This window comes from Anabrus simplex, chromosome 7 (genome assembly GCF_040414725.1).
Source record: "Anabrus simplex isolate iqAnaSimp1 chromosome 7, ASM4041472v1, whole genome shotgun sequence".
Lineage (NCBI taxonomy): Eukaryota > Metazoa > Arthropoda > Insecta > Orthoptera > Tettigoniidae > Anabrus > Anabrus simplex.
The window spans coordinates 293,626,333-293,643,480 of NC_090271.1; the positions used below are offsets into that span (position 1 = coordinate 293,626,333).

At 39.4% G+C, this 17,148-nt stretch overlaps 1 protein-coding gene across 1 annotated transcript in view; it reads right to left on the minus strand.

Moving 5' to 3' along the window:
- LOC136877587 (fatty acid synthase) overlaps positions 1–17,148 on the minus strand; it is a 426,680-nt gene that overhangs the window by 14,104 nt on the left and 395,428 nt on the right. The window contains exons 33-34 of the mRNA XM_067151746.2: positions 11,658–11,888; positions 7,947–8,177 (exon numbers count right to left, since the gene is read on the minus strand). Of these exons, the coding sequence (XP_067007847.2) occupies positions 7,947–8,177; positions 11,658–11,888 (462 nt within the window). The remainder of the gene's footprint in view (positions 1–7,946; positions 8,178–11,657; positions 11,889–17,148) is intronic.

The window sequence follows — 17,148 nt, forward strand, 5'->3', positions numbered from 1 at the left end:
CTGTGAACCGAGAAGCTTTGTGGAAAATTTTAGCTCTATATGGCTTTCCGCAGAAATTTATTGCCATTTTGAAATTGCTCTACACTGATATGATGGCAGTTGTCATTGGCAACGGCTCTATTGGAGAGCCATTCCATATCAATACCGGTGTTAAGCAAGGCTGTGTGATAGCCCCTACTTTGTTTTCCTTGTATGTTGCCGCTGTCATGGAACTTGTCAGAGATGATCTCCCTCCATGAATTCATATAACTTACAGGATGGATGGTAAACTTTTTAATTTGAGCCGTTTAAAGGCAGGAACTCGGACATCGTCTGCAGCATTAGTTGAGTTACAGTACGCTGATGATAATGCTGTTGTAGCTCAGACACAAGAAGAGCTTGTGATAATCCTGAATGCTTTTTCTGCTGCGTACAACAAGATCGGACTCAAACTGAACACCAGCAAAACACAGATCCTATACCAACCAGCCCCTGGGGAAGGTCAAAGAAATATCAATGTTACAATTGATGGAGTGAGCCTTCAAGTTGTAAACACCTTGCCATACCTTGGCAGCACCCTCTCATCAAGCGCAGATATAGATTCAGAAATCCAACACAGAATTAACCGTGCCAGAGCATCCTTTGCTAAGTTACGATCTTGAGTTTTTGACAATCATAATGTCAATATCACAACAAAGATTCTTGTGTACAATTCTGTTGTAGTTCCAACTCTACGGATCTGAATCCTGGACATGCTACAGTTTACACCTTAAGAAGCTGGAACAATATCATCAACGTTGCTTGAGGAGAATACTGCAAATAACTTGGCAAGACAGGCGCACAAATATCAGCGTTCTTGAAGAGGCACACACCACCAGTATAGAATTGATGATTTTAAGACGCCAGCTACGATAGACAGGGCACGTTGTTCGCATGCCCAATAATCGCATTCCCAAACAAGTGTTTTACTCTGAGCTATTAGTAGGTAAACGCTGTGTAGGCGGTCAGAGGAAGCGATTTAAAGATGTAATCAAGGCTAACTTGAAGAGATGTAACATTGATGTTGATAACAGGGAGAACTTAGCCCTTGACCGTTCATCCTGGAGATCGCTAGTCCATTACGGCACACTGTCTTTTGAAGAAAACCGCCGACGTACAGTGAATGACAAGAGGCAACGTAGGAAAGAAAAAGAAGTGCTAAGGAAACACAGAAATAACATGACTGCTCCACCTGAGACTACCTGTCATCACTGTCGCAAATTGTGTAACTCCCGCATTGGACTGTATAGTCACCTCCGAACGCATAGATGAAGAGGCATCCTGCCTGGAAGACAAACCTACTCGATTACGAGTGTTTGCTATCATCATCATCAGCTTGCCTTACATTGTTGGTACCAACGTGAAACACAACCACCTTCTCCTTCCCCTCCTCCCTCTCTTCTACTTTCCTCAACATCTGCCTCAACCTAATTCCTGGATAACACTCTACCCTGGTTCCCTTCCCTCCACACACTTTCCCCACGTGTCTAACAATGGAATGCCCCATGAGCAGAGCCTCAACTCTACCCACCTCATTTGATCCTCTTTCCTCCTGGTCAGCCCTATCTTTCCTGATAGCTGCAGAAGCTACTTCCTCCTCACTTTTCTCCTTCCCATGACCCTGTTCCATTTCTTCATGAACTAATTGTCTTTCCTTTTCATCCATTGAATGACTGAGATCAGCTCTCATGTTCTGAAAATACTTTCTCCGTCTATTTCTCATTTCTTCTGGCTTTGTTAATATTATGCCGCCTTTATCCTTCAAAATCTGGTGTTTGCTTGATCTCTCTTTTTGTTTCTTAAGATACCATACAATAATTTCTTGCTGCCCTACATATCATCTCTCAATTTCTGTGTGAATAAGGCCCAGCTTTTCGTCTTTCCTTCCACCACTACTTTCTTGGTCAAATTCTTTGCCTCCACATATTTTCTTCTACTTTCTTCAGTCTTAGATGTTTTCCATGCCATTTTCTCTTCCTTCACTTTAATCTTTACCCTATCATTCCACCAGTGTGTCTCTTTGTCTTTCACATTTCCTGATGTTCTACCACATACCTTTACTTCACATCCAACCAGTGCTTCCTTAAATCTTTCCATTCATCTTCAACATTCCCCATATCCATCCTGGGTACCAAGGGTATTATTTCCCTTTGAAATTCTTCTTGTATGCTTTTCTCCTTCACCTTCCACACTTTAATTCTTTTCTCTCTTCTTAATGGATTTTTTTTAATCTTTCCTACTTACAATTTTCCTATCACAACTATGATCTCCACCAAAGGCTTCTTCAGGCATGGCTATAATATCTAGAAGGTTCTTCTGGTGTTCTTTCTCTATTATATAATCAATTATGGTCTTTGTCTGTCTGTATCCCCAACCATACCTTGTAATCTTCTGACTGTTCTTTTTCCTATACCAGGTGTTTCCAATAATCATTTGGTTCCTCATGCAAAAATCCACCATCAGCTCACCTTCTGGATTTACATTTCCATATCCAAAGGGCCCTACAACAACTTCCTTTCCTTGTCTTATCATTCCAACTTGTGCATTTAGATCTCCCATCAATAGCACTTCCTTATCTATCTGTCTCTCCACTTCCTCTAAGAAGTCCTCTAGATGTTCATCTATGCAACCCATTTGTGGGGCATACAACTGAAATAGATCTTTCATGCTATTTTCAAACTGGAGTCTCATCACCATCATCCTATCACTGACACATTTTGTATATTCCACATATTCTTGGATTTCTTTTCTAAGTATGGTGGCCACTCCATTTTTTGCCTCAGGTCCTCCACTGTAATACAGCCTGTATCCTTCTTTCAGAGGAATCTCTCCCGTACCCCTCTTCTTGGTCTCACACAGTCAAAGTATAGCTATATCTTTTACTTTCATGAAGTCAACCAGTTCCTCTGTCTTTCCTGTCAGTGTCAGGACATTTACTGTTGCACCATCATTTTTAAAAAAAAATTTTTTTTAGATCTATGAATGTCATGACAGATCCTTTCCGTCTTCTCAATTCTTTTCCATTAATTGCCTCATGCTGAAGATTGGGTCCACTCTGGATCTTCCACTTCTAAATAGTATTGGCTACTGAGTATATGATTCGAATCAGTGTATCATCAATTCATTCAAGTGTCCAAGAGAATCGAATTGCAGGAACGATGAGCTTACAGCACACGATTCAGCTCACTAGCAGCCTAAATACAGATCAGTGAGACGTAACACACACATGGCTCATTATTGGTACACTGGACATTGGCAAGGAGCCATACTTTTGCTGCAGTGAGACATAGAGAGCCATAGCACACTGAAACAATCGTACACTGTAATAGACTCCCGCTCTCACCTCATTTGAAAATAATACCCACTTGCATTCACTATCCTCTTCTTACATGGAGGTTTAGATAATAGTTGGATTTCTCTGCAGTGTTAAAAAAGGTATTCAAAACATAATTCCAAAGTAGTTAGTAATTACATAGGCTATTAGGTTATTCTATTTATTAGTTTTATTATTATTAGTATTACAACTTACTTGACATTTGACAATTAATTCGACTCAGCTGTCTAGCCTACCCTATGACCACGAGTAATGCCATGATCACTCAGAATTATCTGTTGTATATTGGGAATTGTTCAGTATACTCTCAGTTCGTATGTCGCATCATTGCACAAGATTTCAATAATGGAAAAACCGAGTTGACTGGTGTACATGGACAGTGAGTAAGTGAGACATCTGATACAATAACTTAACTAAAAAGACGTTGAATCAGAAAACCATGAATACAGTGAAATTTCCAAGTTCTTTGAAATAATTTAAGAAAAGACTAGGCAAACAGATGATAAGGGAATTTGCCACTTTGGCAACAGCACTAAATGCAGATCATTGTTGATTATGTATATAGATATTATTTATTTAATTCTATATACTTATTTAATGGAGTGGCTTTGTAACATCAAAACTTGATGCAAAAAGATGGCTGAAACGTGAATCTGAAAGCTGGATAACACATAGAAAAGCAGTTTATAGAATGAAGACCAGCTTGCAGCACCAAACATTGAAAGCTTCTTGCTGCTATCATATCAGTACACACTACACAGATGTAATAGGAACGGTGACTAATGTGCCATGAATCAGATCACTGTATCAATTCTGTAATGTGAACAGAATCAAATGAAACTGAATCGAATATCTCATCACTACTTCTAAAGCCATACTGTTTCTCTTGAAGCTCTCACAAACACATGACAGGATGAACACAATGACAGGTCGTTGTGAGAAGAGAAGGCAAGGACAATCTCGACATCTTCAAACGCAGACTGGCTTTCTGCTCATCAGTCCCCAGCTGGGGAGAATGCTGCTATTCTAAATTTGAAGCTCATTGACGTTTTTCATCACATTGTCACATACATTTCACCTGGCATGTTGTCTCCTCTCAAACTTGAATTCTCAAGATTTTGCGCTTCCCTCCTAGCCATTCATGGTGATGGTGACTCTACAAAGGCAGACTGTCAGTTCTGAATTTTCAACACAGTGATTTCGTCCTTTTTATTGAATTGTATCAAATAGCAAAATTTCTAGATTAAGAGGTCCGCAACCTCAGTATTAAGCACTTACTGTTCATTTCTGTCTGTATCATTTATTTACATTTCTTTTCCTCTTAGGTTTAACATACCTTTTAGATTCAATTATGTATAATATTAACCTTTTTCACTGAATTTGTCTCTACGAGTTATTAATTGCTCCATGTAATGATGGAAATGATGTATATTGTCTTGTTTTTTTATTTCCATCAAGTCTCTTTTGTTTTTCATTTGTTCTTTCATTATGTTTTTAGCACATTTTAGCTTGTATTATGTAAATAACTTTAACCCCACTTATTTCACTGAAGATGGCTCAAATGAGTCGAAACATGTTTGAATTTTATTACTCCATCTAATGATGGAATTATGTATTGAAAGAAGTATACACTGAAAATATTTCATTTGTAAAGTCTAAACCATCAATACGGAATGATTCTAATATCTTGTATAGTGCTGAATCAAAATCTCAAAAAACTATTATTATCGCACTAAAGCTGGTAAAATGTCACCTTTGTTGAAATTCGCTCAGACTTACTATTTTGTAGCTTTTGTTTTCAGTGTTGGTGTATATACATCCACCTCCCGCTGTATCCCACAAATGATAAAGATATTGATTCCCATAGGGGAAACTTGAAATACAGTAGAAGTCCGATAGTCCTGCACGTTCGGGACCGGCCCGTTGCCGGATTACCGAAAATGCCGGACTATCGGGTGCTACCTCTTACTACGATATAGGTTAAGTCATGCAGCAAAAACATACTTGATGAAGATGCTTCAGATGGAACTGGAGATACTGACTGAATTATTTGCATATCTTGTATTAGATATCTACAGACTGTTTACATGAACAACAGAAATGAGAAGGGATTTGTTTCTAGTGTTCTTTTGATGAAGCCTAAATGCATTGAAGAGGGCACATTGTAAAATGAAAAGGAAAACCTTTTGGGCCATTTCACTGTTTTCCTCATGATTGGATATTTTGCAAGATACTGATCAGCAATATCCACTCCATGCATGTGTGGGTTATAATCAACAATACATTCTGGCTTCATTGCAGGTTTTCCAAATCTACCGTTTTGGTACATCCGCCATTTCTGCTGAATGCATTGTTGTAATCATTGTTATGACCCTCTTGTCCATCCATGAAAGAAGAACCACCTCGTAAAAGTCATTCCTCCCCTCTTCAGACTTTTCTGTCATTCTCTGACTTCTTTAGGGACCCCCCTGTTTTGCCGTATTGTTCCACAAACAGTCGTGTTGCACTCACACAACTCCTTAGCCAAACCTACACTGTTATAGAAATTATCCATGTATACCACGTACCCCTGGTCAAGGTAGGGATTCAGTAATTCCAACACTGTGTCTGTGAGTGAAATTCCACTTCCATCACAAATTTTGAGAGTGCAAATATATCCTGAACTAGACTCGCACACCATCCTGACTAAAATGCCGTACTTAGTAAGTTTTCCAGGATTGCAGACTGGAAATTTCATATGCCCTCGCCAAGCTAGCATCCCCTCATCCAATGCAATCTTTTTGCCTGGAGTGTATACGGTTGAAAATTTTTGCTCAATATTCCCAAAATAGATCTAATTTTATACAGCCTATCTGTACTATCGGTATAATGATTACTGTCACTGAAGTGAAGAAATGAAAGAATATGATGGAAGCATGTTCGGGACATTGTTTTAGAAAATATCGGAGTCTGAAAAACAGGGTCTTCGGTTCAGTACATTTTTATATCAGGCTTTTGGACTATACCTGTGATGAATATCAACCCTAAAAACTTTTTCAACTCAGAGACGTCAATCGGTTTCCAGGATCACATAATCAAATTCTTTGTGAAAGGGCGGGGTGCCGCACTTATCACTTCACTCGCATATAGATTCGTCTGCTCACACACATACTGATGAAATTCGTCATTCATGAAAATACTCACGTAATTCATAATATACTGCTCATTTTCTATTTGAATGTTTAGACCTGAATTCCCTGTAAATGGTGGAACAGGAGGACAATAACTAGGATGATATGTATCAGGCACTTCACTTTCTTCTATAGGCCTATCGCATTCGGGAATCAAAATTTCCTCATCATTCTCACTTTCACAATCTGAGTCTATTTCAGGAATAAGTTCAACGCCAGAATCATCATTGTGAACAATATCTAACAGTTCTTCTTCTGTAAGAAACTTTGTTTTATAAACCATTATACTACACTCGGTAAGAACGACACGCACTGCATTGGAATCTCAAATACCGACTTGACGCGCAAAGAAGTGCTGAGATTTTCCCGGTAAAACAGCTGAGATAAACATGAGCCCACTCAACGCGAGGATTATCTCAACAAGGTCAACCAAATTCCTGTTACAACCAGTAACGCTGATTAAGGTGTAAGAATGCATAGGTGACGAATGTAAACAGCATTGCTTCGTGCGGAATATTAAACGTCTTACGCCGTCCACGGCCTGCAGCATAAGAGCAAGCTGAAATGTCTTACGCCATCTACGGTCCGCAGTTGATAAAGGGTACAGATCTCTGCACATGGTTATTATTATTATTATTATTATTATTATTATTATTATTATTATTATTATTAGAGCGTCTTTATTGTGGCAAAGTTAGGGCCCCCGGCTCTTTCTTACACTTATCCACTTCATGTATATACAATATAATTTTTACATAAAATTTAAACATGTGAAATCTTTACAACCTAAAGTATAAGTAAAGCAACTAAAGTATCACTAACTAAACTAACTAAAGTGAATAAAGTATAACTAAAGTATAAACAGGAAAACATTACAATAAACAACCATATTCACTCTCATTCATACAACCCATTCACAATCAAGAAAGACTGGAAGTTATGGTTATGAGGGTATTTAGGGGTTGTAGTAAGAATGTAAAGGGGAGGGCATATAAGTCTCTGGTAAGACCTCAACTAGAGTATGGTTCCAGTGTATGAGACCCTCACCAGGATTACTTGATTCAAGAACTGGAAAAAATTCAAAGAAAAGCAGTTCGATTTGTTCCGGGTAATTTCCGAAAAAGAGTAGCGTTACAAAAATGTTGCCAAGTTTGGGCTGGGAAGACTTGGGAGAACTGCTCAACTGATGAGTCTAGTGTCAGACCTAAGACAAAACGCTGGTTAATAGAGCAAACGCCTGAAAAGCCTTACATCTGACTGTTTTTGACATAAGTGGTATGTTTCAAGCTCTCAGTGGAGAGATGGCGTGGAAGGACATCAGTAGACGAATATGTTTGAGTGATATCTTTAAAAGTAGGAAATACAGATTCTATGAAAGGGTAAAAATGACAAAGAAAATTAATGTCTTTGAGAAATAAACATACCTTTATTATACTGATGTTGTCTTCTTCTGCAACAGTTGGAACTATCAAAGTGACTGGACCTTTAATCTGGTGTTGAGGCTTGTAGAGAACTAAATTACTGATGTGTGAATGGATGGTGTCAACTGCTGTGGACAATAGACTTCTTTCGATTTCAGCTTCGTAGGATAGCCCTTCTAAGATTAGGTTCAAGCGTGATTCCCAGTTTGGCAAGTTGAGTAGGTTCTGTTTCATCTGAGGGAAGAGTTTAAATATTATCATCATGTTACATTCATAACATGAAAAAGAAATACACAAACAGTGATATGAATTTTGTATCATAAATAATACTGTGTGTCAAAATGAATCTGCTCTCATTTGGCTGTGAAAAATGCTTAATTTTGTTATTATCACAAATGTTTATTAATATTTTAATTTGTGTGATTTTTTCCAACATAAAGCAATAATAAAAGTGAAAATTGTAAAAAAATCATAAGCACAATATGAAAATGAGATAAGAGCTGATAAAATGTTGCAAATGCTTAATCTCTTGCTTTAATATGCAAATATACGAGTAGTATATTTTGCATTTAGCTATCATAGAGATTGATTTCACAAATATCCAATATTCAAATCAAAACAGAAATAGGCATTGTGGGGTCACAAATGGCACCATCTGAATTTATGGCTATGCACTGAGGAAACAAGTGATGTTACGATGTGAGCACTTTGTGTATGTGTTGACCTTGAACTGTCAGAAAGATACAGAGTATGGCCAACAATAGAAAGACAAACAGAGGAAAAGATAGAAGTCTATGAAGCATCCACGTCGTGTAAGTTTACCACAAACGTTTGGCTTGGACTGTAGAACCGATTTTCCAGGTAGCAAGCAACTCTTGCAATGAATGTTAGTCCAGACCAGTGTGTTTTAAACAGTGAAAGAAAAAGAAAGCATCTTCTTCGTGTAACCATGGAGTGCGGTGAATTTGAAAACAGGGTAATAGTAGTTGCCTTGCACAACATTGGAAAATTACCAACTGAGATTTTCCAAACCCTGAGGCAGCTAAAAATCAACAAGAGGTACATCTACCAGACAATCCAGCATTTTTACTGAGACAGGGAGTGTAAAAAATCACGCGAGGGTTGGTTAGAGTTTATCGCCAGAGCACAAGAGTATTTCTGACACTGCAGCTGAATCAGCAGAGGAAACTGCAATCAAGGCAGCTCCTGCAGTGATACACCAACTACCGAGCTCGATAGCTGCAGTCGCTTAAGTGCGGCCAGTATCCAGTATTCGGGAGATAGTAGGTTCGAACCCCACTGTCGGCAGCCCTGAAGATTGTTTTCCATGGTTTCCCATTTTCACACCAGGCAAATGCTGGGGCTGTACCTTAATTAAGGCCACGGCTGCTTCCTTCCCACTCCTAGCCCTTCCCTGTCCCATCGTCGCCATAAGACCTATCTGTGTTGGTGCGACGTAAAGCAACTAGTAAAAAAAAAAAAGAAAAAAGATACACCAACAATGGGCATCAGAGAATTGTCTTTACCGATAAGAAATTCTTCACCATTGAAGAGAGCATTAATCGCCTGAACAATCGCGTAGGTGCGACAAGTTCTCAGGGAGCTCGTGAGAGAGTTGCTAAGTTCCAGAGATGTCACCATCTCTCCTCAGTCACGGTTTGATGGTGAAGTGAGTGGAAAAGGAATAAAAACGAGTGTCACAGTCTATGTGGAAACTGTTCTGGTCTCATGTTCAACAATGAGCCCTGGACCTTGCAGCAAGCTTCTGTGTCAGCTATTAAGGCAAGGATGACTCAACAGTGGTTGCAGGCCAATGTACCAGACTTTATCTCCACTGCTGAGTGGCTTCTAGTACTCCTGATTGCTGGTCTTAACCCCTAGACTTCAATAGGGTGAGTGCAATCTGTAAAACACAATTCACTTGAACATTTGATGTGTTCCTTGGTGATAGCAATGGTGGATTTCCCGATTGATACCATCTGTTCTGCGATAGATGACTGACCAAAGAGACTCCAAAACTGTATGCATGCTAATGGTAGACATTTTGAAGACTGATAGGTGCAGACTATGAGTAATGTATGTGTCTATAACATATTAAGAGGAAACTAAAAAATCTCAAACCATACTTCACTTATTCTCAGAATAGTTTGTGATATTATTTATAGCTAAACTAGTATACCATGAACTGCTGGAAAGATACAGTTTATGGGTAACAATAGATTAACCCTCTTGCACTCAGCCTGTATGTAGTGAAGCAGCTCAAACTAATTTTTGTGATTTTGCAGCCAAATTACAAAAAATTGACATTTTAACAGTTTAACACGTATAAAAATGAAATAAATCACACTAATATAGGAAACTGTGTGCATTTCAGATATGAACATACCTTGGACGTATTATTATTGGTAAAGCGGGGGGAAAAAGTCAAAATTTGAAAATAATTATTGAAAAATAAAAATGTGGCAGAAATATCAAGACATTATTTCATATTTCTTCTTTACTCTTAAACCTGAAAGAAAGATTATTTAATTCTGAATAATTTGATATCAATATGATTTTTGTGCTGTAATTCACTGATGAAGTACAACACAAAGTTATTCACTGCTCACGTAACTGTCATTGATGTCACATTCTTCACAGTCCGATGCTCGGAGAGCAGCTGTGACTGAAGAATCGTTAAGGAGTAAAATCGTCACTTCCCACATAATGGGAATTACTTTCGACAAAAAAGTCACTATTAGTGTCTAAATCATCTGAAAATTCCAGGATTTCAGAAATATTTGGCTTTGAACATGGCCCAGCCATTACAAGAAAAAGACGACGCAAGCACATGCAACAAACAAGTAACGAGAAGATGTATAATTATGGTTTGGGAAGTACAGCGAACACATGATACATCAAAGAAATGAAATAAACTGTAAATTAAACTGATAGCAAGATCAAATTGTTGTATTCAAAAGCCAACCAAAAACAGATCAATGCAATAACTTCTTTGAACCAGCACAACATGGTCAACAGATTTCATTTGTCGAAAATACAAATATTTCGTAGGGCTGATTCATCTATCTGTTGAGTAAGGTGCAAATTCAATGCTTTAAGTTACTGTCATGATTATCTGTTACCATTTGAAAGCCACACAAATGACCAAAGTCCCTAAACAGAACAGAGCCAATGTATTGGTGCTGTGAGCGTTCTTGCCATAAACTCTCGCACCAATAGATGAGTGCGCCGACAGAGGAAAAGGTAGGGGTCTGTACAATGCATCCACTCTGTGTATGGGTTGACCTTGAACTGCTGGAAAGGAACAGTGAATGGCCAACAAAGAGAGGAAGAGGGATGTGTTCATGGCCCAGAAAATATATTTACTTTTATAGCACAAGAAACACATGACATTTTTCATTCCACCCATGTCAGCAGTTGCTGCCACTGGCAGAAATTTGTAACAGAATTGTGCCACTCTCAGAATTCAATAGAAATAGGTTGACTGTCAACTGCGACAAATGAATTGGCCAGAGCTGCACCCCACCTCACACACTGTATTAAAGGATGCAACTCTGACATTCAAGAGATCATGACATTGAAGGACATCAAGATGACAAGTGTGGAAACAGAAGATTTGACAAAGTTTCGTTCAATCACAGGCTTGCAGGAAGAACACCAAGCATATTATCATCATTATATCTTGTGTGGCTACTGTATTTTATAGGAACATACCTTGTCTGATGTAATACTGAAGAGCTTCTCTAGAAGGTTTACTTCAAGTTGACTTCCCTCACCAAGCAGGGCCACTGTCTTCTGAAGAATCTCAGGAGCACCATCAAGAAGGAACACTTGGGTTTGATGGCCCTGAGCCTCCAGTTGTCCAGCTAGCTCAATGGCCACCACTCCACCCCAGAGGTCTCCAACAAGGATATATGGGCCGGAAGGATGAACCAGTTTCATATGCTTCAAACAGAGAGAAATGAAATATGTACAAGATTGCCTTTTGTAAGGCAAGGGAACCAAGCAGTTTAACTTCAAACATTACCTTATTTCAATTATTAAAGCCAAAAAGTTTGAGGAACTTTATATGTGCATGTTTAAGAAATCACAATAGCAAATAATCTGTAAATACATAATATACTTCAAAATACTTTATAGGACAATGTATTTATTATTTCAGTTAAAAATGATATTATAGTCTACTACATGGTCATATTTATAAATCTAATACACTTCTGGTCTGGGGTAACTACTTGATATACAGGACACATGGTTGCCATTGTTCCTGGTTTCTTGTACCCACACTAACACTTCCTTATGTACTTCTGCATACTATCCTGATTGAGCCTCACAGAATGATTTTGACTTTTATTTTGATTTTGACAGTACTTAATTAGATTTGGTTGAACAGTGAATTAACCACCTGCAGCCCACATACCATCTCTGCCAACAAACACAAGAAGATTCAATTTAAAATTCACTGTAGAGCTTGTACATCTGTCTAAATTCATGATACCATACGTATTTCACTGGTGGTCATTTGAAAATGGTTACTGTTAAATTATAAAACTATATCCCAGATATAAGAAATGCAATATGAAAGTAATAATAATATAATTTCGTGTGGCTATTTCTAGCCGAGTGCAGCCCTTGTAAGGCAGACCCTCCGATGAGGGTGGGCGGCATCTGCCATGTGTAGGTAACTGCGTGTTATTGTGGTGGAGGATAGTGTTATGTGTGGTGTGTGAGTTGCAGGGATGTTGGGGACAGCACAAACACCCAGCCCACGGATTATTGGAATTAACCAATGAAGGTTAAAATCCCCGACCCGGCCGGGAATCGAACCCGGGACCCTTTGAACCGAAGGCCAGTATGCTGACCATTCAGCCAACGAGTCGGACAATATGAAAGTGAACAAGTTCATGATTTATAATAAATTCATAAGTTAAAAAACCATCACACACTGGGCTGAGTGGCTCGAACGTTGAGGCGCTGGCCTTCTGACTCCAACTTGGCAGGTTTGATCCTGGCTCAGTCCGGTGGTATTTCAAGGTGGTCAAATACATCAACTTCATGTCTGTAGATTTACTGGTACGTAAAAGATCTCCTGCGGGACTCAATTCCAACAGTTTGGCATCTCCGAAAACCGCAAAAGTAGTTAGTGGGATGTAAAAACCAATAACATTATTATTAAAAAATTCACTTTGGGACCGTCATTTGGGTAATGTGAATGTTTCCAAGAATCGAAGTAATCCTAAATCTGAAAATAATTTAACCTATAAACCCAATAATAACAAATGCATATTTTGCACTCTACCTCACTTCATTACAAATATGCAACAATATATAAGTGACTAATATGTGTGAAACATCATCCATACATGTACTTCTTCAAATTGAATTACAAATATCACCACTCACCATTTTATTCTTCGTTATTTTGAAGGTAACTACGAGTAAATACCTAGCTTCCGCTAATCTAAATTCATAAAGGTTAATCCAACAATATTCACCAGTTAAGTTTGACCTTAAACTGAGCTGAAATGATCTTGGATTAAGTTTTATCCAACCAAAATTCTAAGTTCAGTTTGACTGAAGTTTAACTTCGTTGCTTGGTCTTGGATTAACTTTTTATGCAACCGACCCTAAGTGAACTTGTTCAGCTTTCTACCAAGAAGTTCATATGCGTTTTCTTCCTAACTTTGATGCTTTTCTGTAATTTGGTATGTGTATTATCTAATAAGATTGTTTGTCTTACAGACAAAAGGAGTGTACACAAATGATTTAGAATTAATTTTCCTATAAGTACGTTTTTAGGCATGTTCTTTGCAACACTGATGGTTTACCAGGCAATTGAACTTTTATGTGTTAAATGAGCATTTTGAGCTTGTGGCCCAGGGCACTAGCCTGTGCAGTGAAGTGTCTGAAAAATTATAGGTAAAATTCACTGTCCAATTTTGTAAAAACCTCCAAGATCTTCTGAAAATGAACTACAGAGTAAATAATACACTGACTGACAGAGCAAATGCAACACCAAGAAGGAGTGGTTCGAAAGGGATGAAAGTTGGGGAAAAAACAGAGACGGCACGGACGAATAATAGATGTTTATTTCAAACCGATATGCAGGTTACACAATGCGCACGGCATCGACTCAGTAGGATGTAGGACCACCGCGAGCGGTGATGCACGCAGAAACACGTCGAGGTACAGAGTCAATAAGAGTGCGGATGGTGTCCTGAGGGATGGTTCTCCATTCTCTGTCAACCATTTGCCACAGTTGGTCGTCCGTACGAGGCTGGGGCAGAGTTTGCAAACGGCGTCCAATGAGATCCCACACGTGTTCGATTGGTGAGAGATCCGGAGAGTACGCTGGCCACGGAAGCATCTGTACACCTCATAGAGCCTGTTGGGAGATGCGAGCAGAGTGTGGGCGGGCATTATCCTGCTGAAACAGAGCATTGGGCAGCCCCTGAAGGTACGGGAGTGCCACCAGCCGCAGCACATGCTGCACGTAGCAGTGGGCATTTAATATGCCTTGAATACGCACTAGAGGTGACGTGGAATCATACGCAATAGCGCCCCAAACCATGATGCCGCGTTGTCTAGCGGTAGGGCGCTCCACAGTTACTGCCGGATTTGACCTTTCTCCACGCCGACGCCACACTCGTCTGCGGTGACTATCACTGACAGAACAGGAGCGTGACTCATCGGAGAACACGACGTTCCGCCATTCCCTCATCCAAGTCGCTCTAGCCCGGCACCATGCCAGGCGTGCACGTCTATGCTGTGGAGCCAATGGTAGTCTTCTGAGCGGACGCCGGGAGTGCAGGCCTCCTTCAACCAATCGACGGGAAATTGTTCTGGTCGATATTGGAACAGCCAGGGTGTCTTGCACATGCTGAAGAATGGCGGTTGACGTGGCGTGCGGGGCTGCCACCGCTTGGCGGCGGATGCGCCGATCCTCGCGTGCTGACGTCACTCGGGCTGCGCCTGGACCCCTCGCACGTGCCACATGTCCCTGCGCCAACCATCTTCGCCACAGGCGCTGCACCATGGACACATCCCTATGGGTATCAGCTGCGATTTGACGAAGCGACCAACCTTCTCAGCCCGATCACCATACCCCTCGTAAAGTCGTCTGTCTGCTGGAAATGCCTCCGTTGACGGCGGCCTGGCATTCTTAGCTATACACGTGTCCTGTGGCACACGACAACACGTTCTACAATGACTGTCGGCTGAGAAATCACGGTACGAAGTGGGCCATTCGCCAACGCCGTGTCCCATTTATCGTTCGCTACGTGCGCAGCACAGCGGCGCATTTCACATCATGAGCATACCTCAGTGACGTCAGTCTACCCTGCAATTGGCATAAAGTTCTGACCACTCCTTCTTGGTGTTGCATTTGCTCTGTCAGTCAGTGTATATGCTATAATATGTATTTTCAGTCATTAGTATCACTTTAGAAAGTTTAAAGAAACATTTGTGCTTCTTCAACAGCATATTCAGATTACTTGCGTTTGGCTAAAGAGGCAAAGAGAATTATGGTTTACTCCCTCCCACTTGCATCGTATGCCTGGCATGCCCACTCTGAGAAGCTTTACATAATGTTCGCAAGGAGCGCTGAAGTATTGTGGTTATCTTGCACGAAACCAGACATGACCTACTATTGGTTAAATTTCATAGCAAACTCAAAGGAATTCCATGAGTGCAAAGCTGCAGTAAATGCTAACATTTATAACACAGGCCTTCTTGTAATATTAAAACAATATTGACAGATGTACAAAGCCTTTAAAATATTGCTGGAACAATCTCCATAGCAACTCTCTTTACTGTCTATAGAATTAGTTATCAGCTCTTGGACTTGAATATTCATATGAATGCCGCTGATATCTCTCTTATTTTAGTGTAAAACTAACTGTAAGAGAGATAGGTCAAGTTTTATGCTTTAGGCCCCTTCTGAAACACCCTCTCCTGCTGAAATTTTATATACAAAATTTTAGCTAAGATCATACTCGACCTTATTTTAAACTGAAATGCCAGGTTTCATTATAATCCACCAATTCATTTCCCCGTGATGCTGTAAGAGATTCAGACAAATATTAAACTGAACTCGACATAGGTCATTACAATGACATCAGTATTCTTGTAAGGCTATCGTATGAAACGCTCGCTGAAATGAAAAATAGCACAGTTTCTCACTTTTCACGAACAGTACTATCTGACATTCTAATGATGCTCGAATGACCTAGTCACAAACAGCGGTGAACACTGCTCTGCCATTTTTCATTAAGTGTGCACACTTCCCATTCCTATTAGAGCCTCATAGCAGGGATCAAATAGATGAAATGCTATGATGAACCAGTGTGTCACATGCCTGTACTTATCAGATCATGTATGAACCAGAGGAACAGCATGCTAAAAAAGGAAGTTATATAACTCCTCGGCTACTTCCCACCAATATTGAGGTAAGCTATTCTACTCAGGTAAGTAACTCCTTTACCTCAGGCAGCATGCAGCAATAATGCCGTCTATCAGAGATGAGAGGCAGTAGAAGAGACAAAGCACATTACAACAAACAATTACAAATATAACGTTATTGTTAATCGGTGTTATGGGCTTTCGATATTGTATGCCTTTTGTATACCTGACGGTGATATTAAGGTATCCAGCGTAAAGGGGAATTCTTCTTCCTCCTTTGATGACTCCCTTTTGTCTTATTCTTCAAGAGATGATTATTTCATGATTTTTCCTCATTCTAATAATAATCTTCACAACTTTCCTTGTCGATACGGTCTGACAACCACACAAATTTTTTTACTTTTAAGACAATCACAACAAAAACTACTTCCATCATCAATTAACACAATAGAACAATATTTCCATGTCAGTGATGCTCAGCATTAACATGGATTGAGCAGAAAATTTCTAAATTCAGGAGTACTCTGTTATCATAGCTGGTACAGTAAAACTGTAAAAGACATAAATGATCAAAAAATGCAATTTGTATAACTTTTGTTATGTAATATTTATCAATAGGACTACTAATAACATAGATATTTGAGACTGACATTTTAGACCTTCTCCTGAAATATCACTTCATCCAGCATGAATCAAATTATGTATAGCCTAGATTGGAGTTTCTTAATTTCCAATTTACATACACACATACTTTCATTAAGTTCTGTTCTGTCATTTTCGCTTAATGTGCATACATACATACATA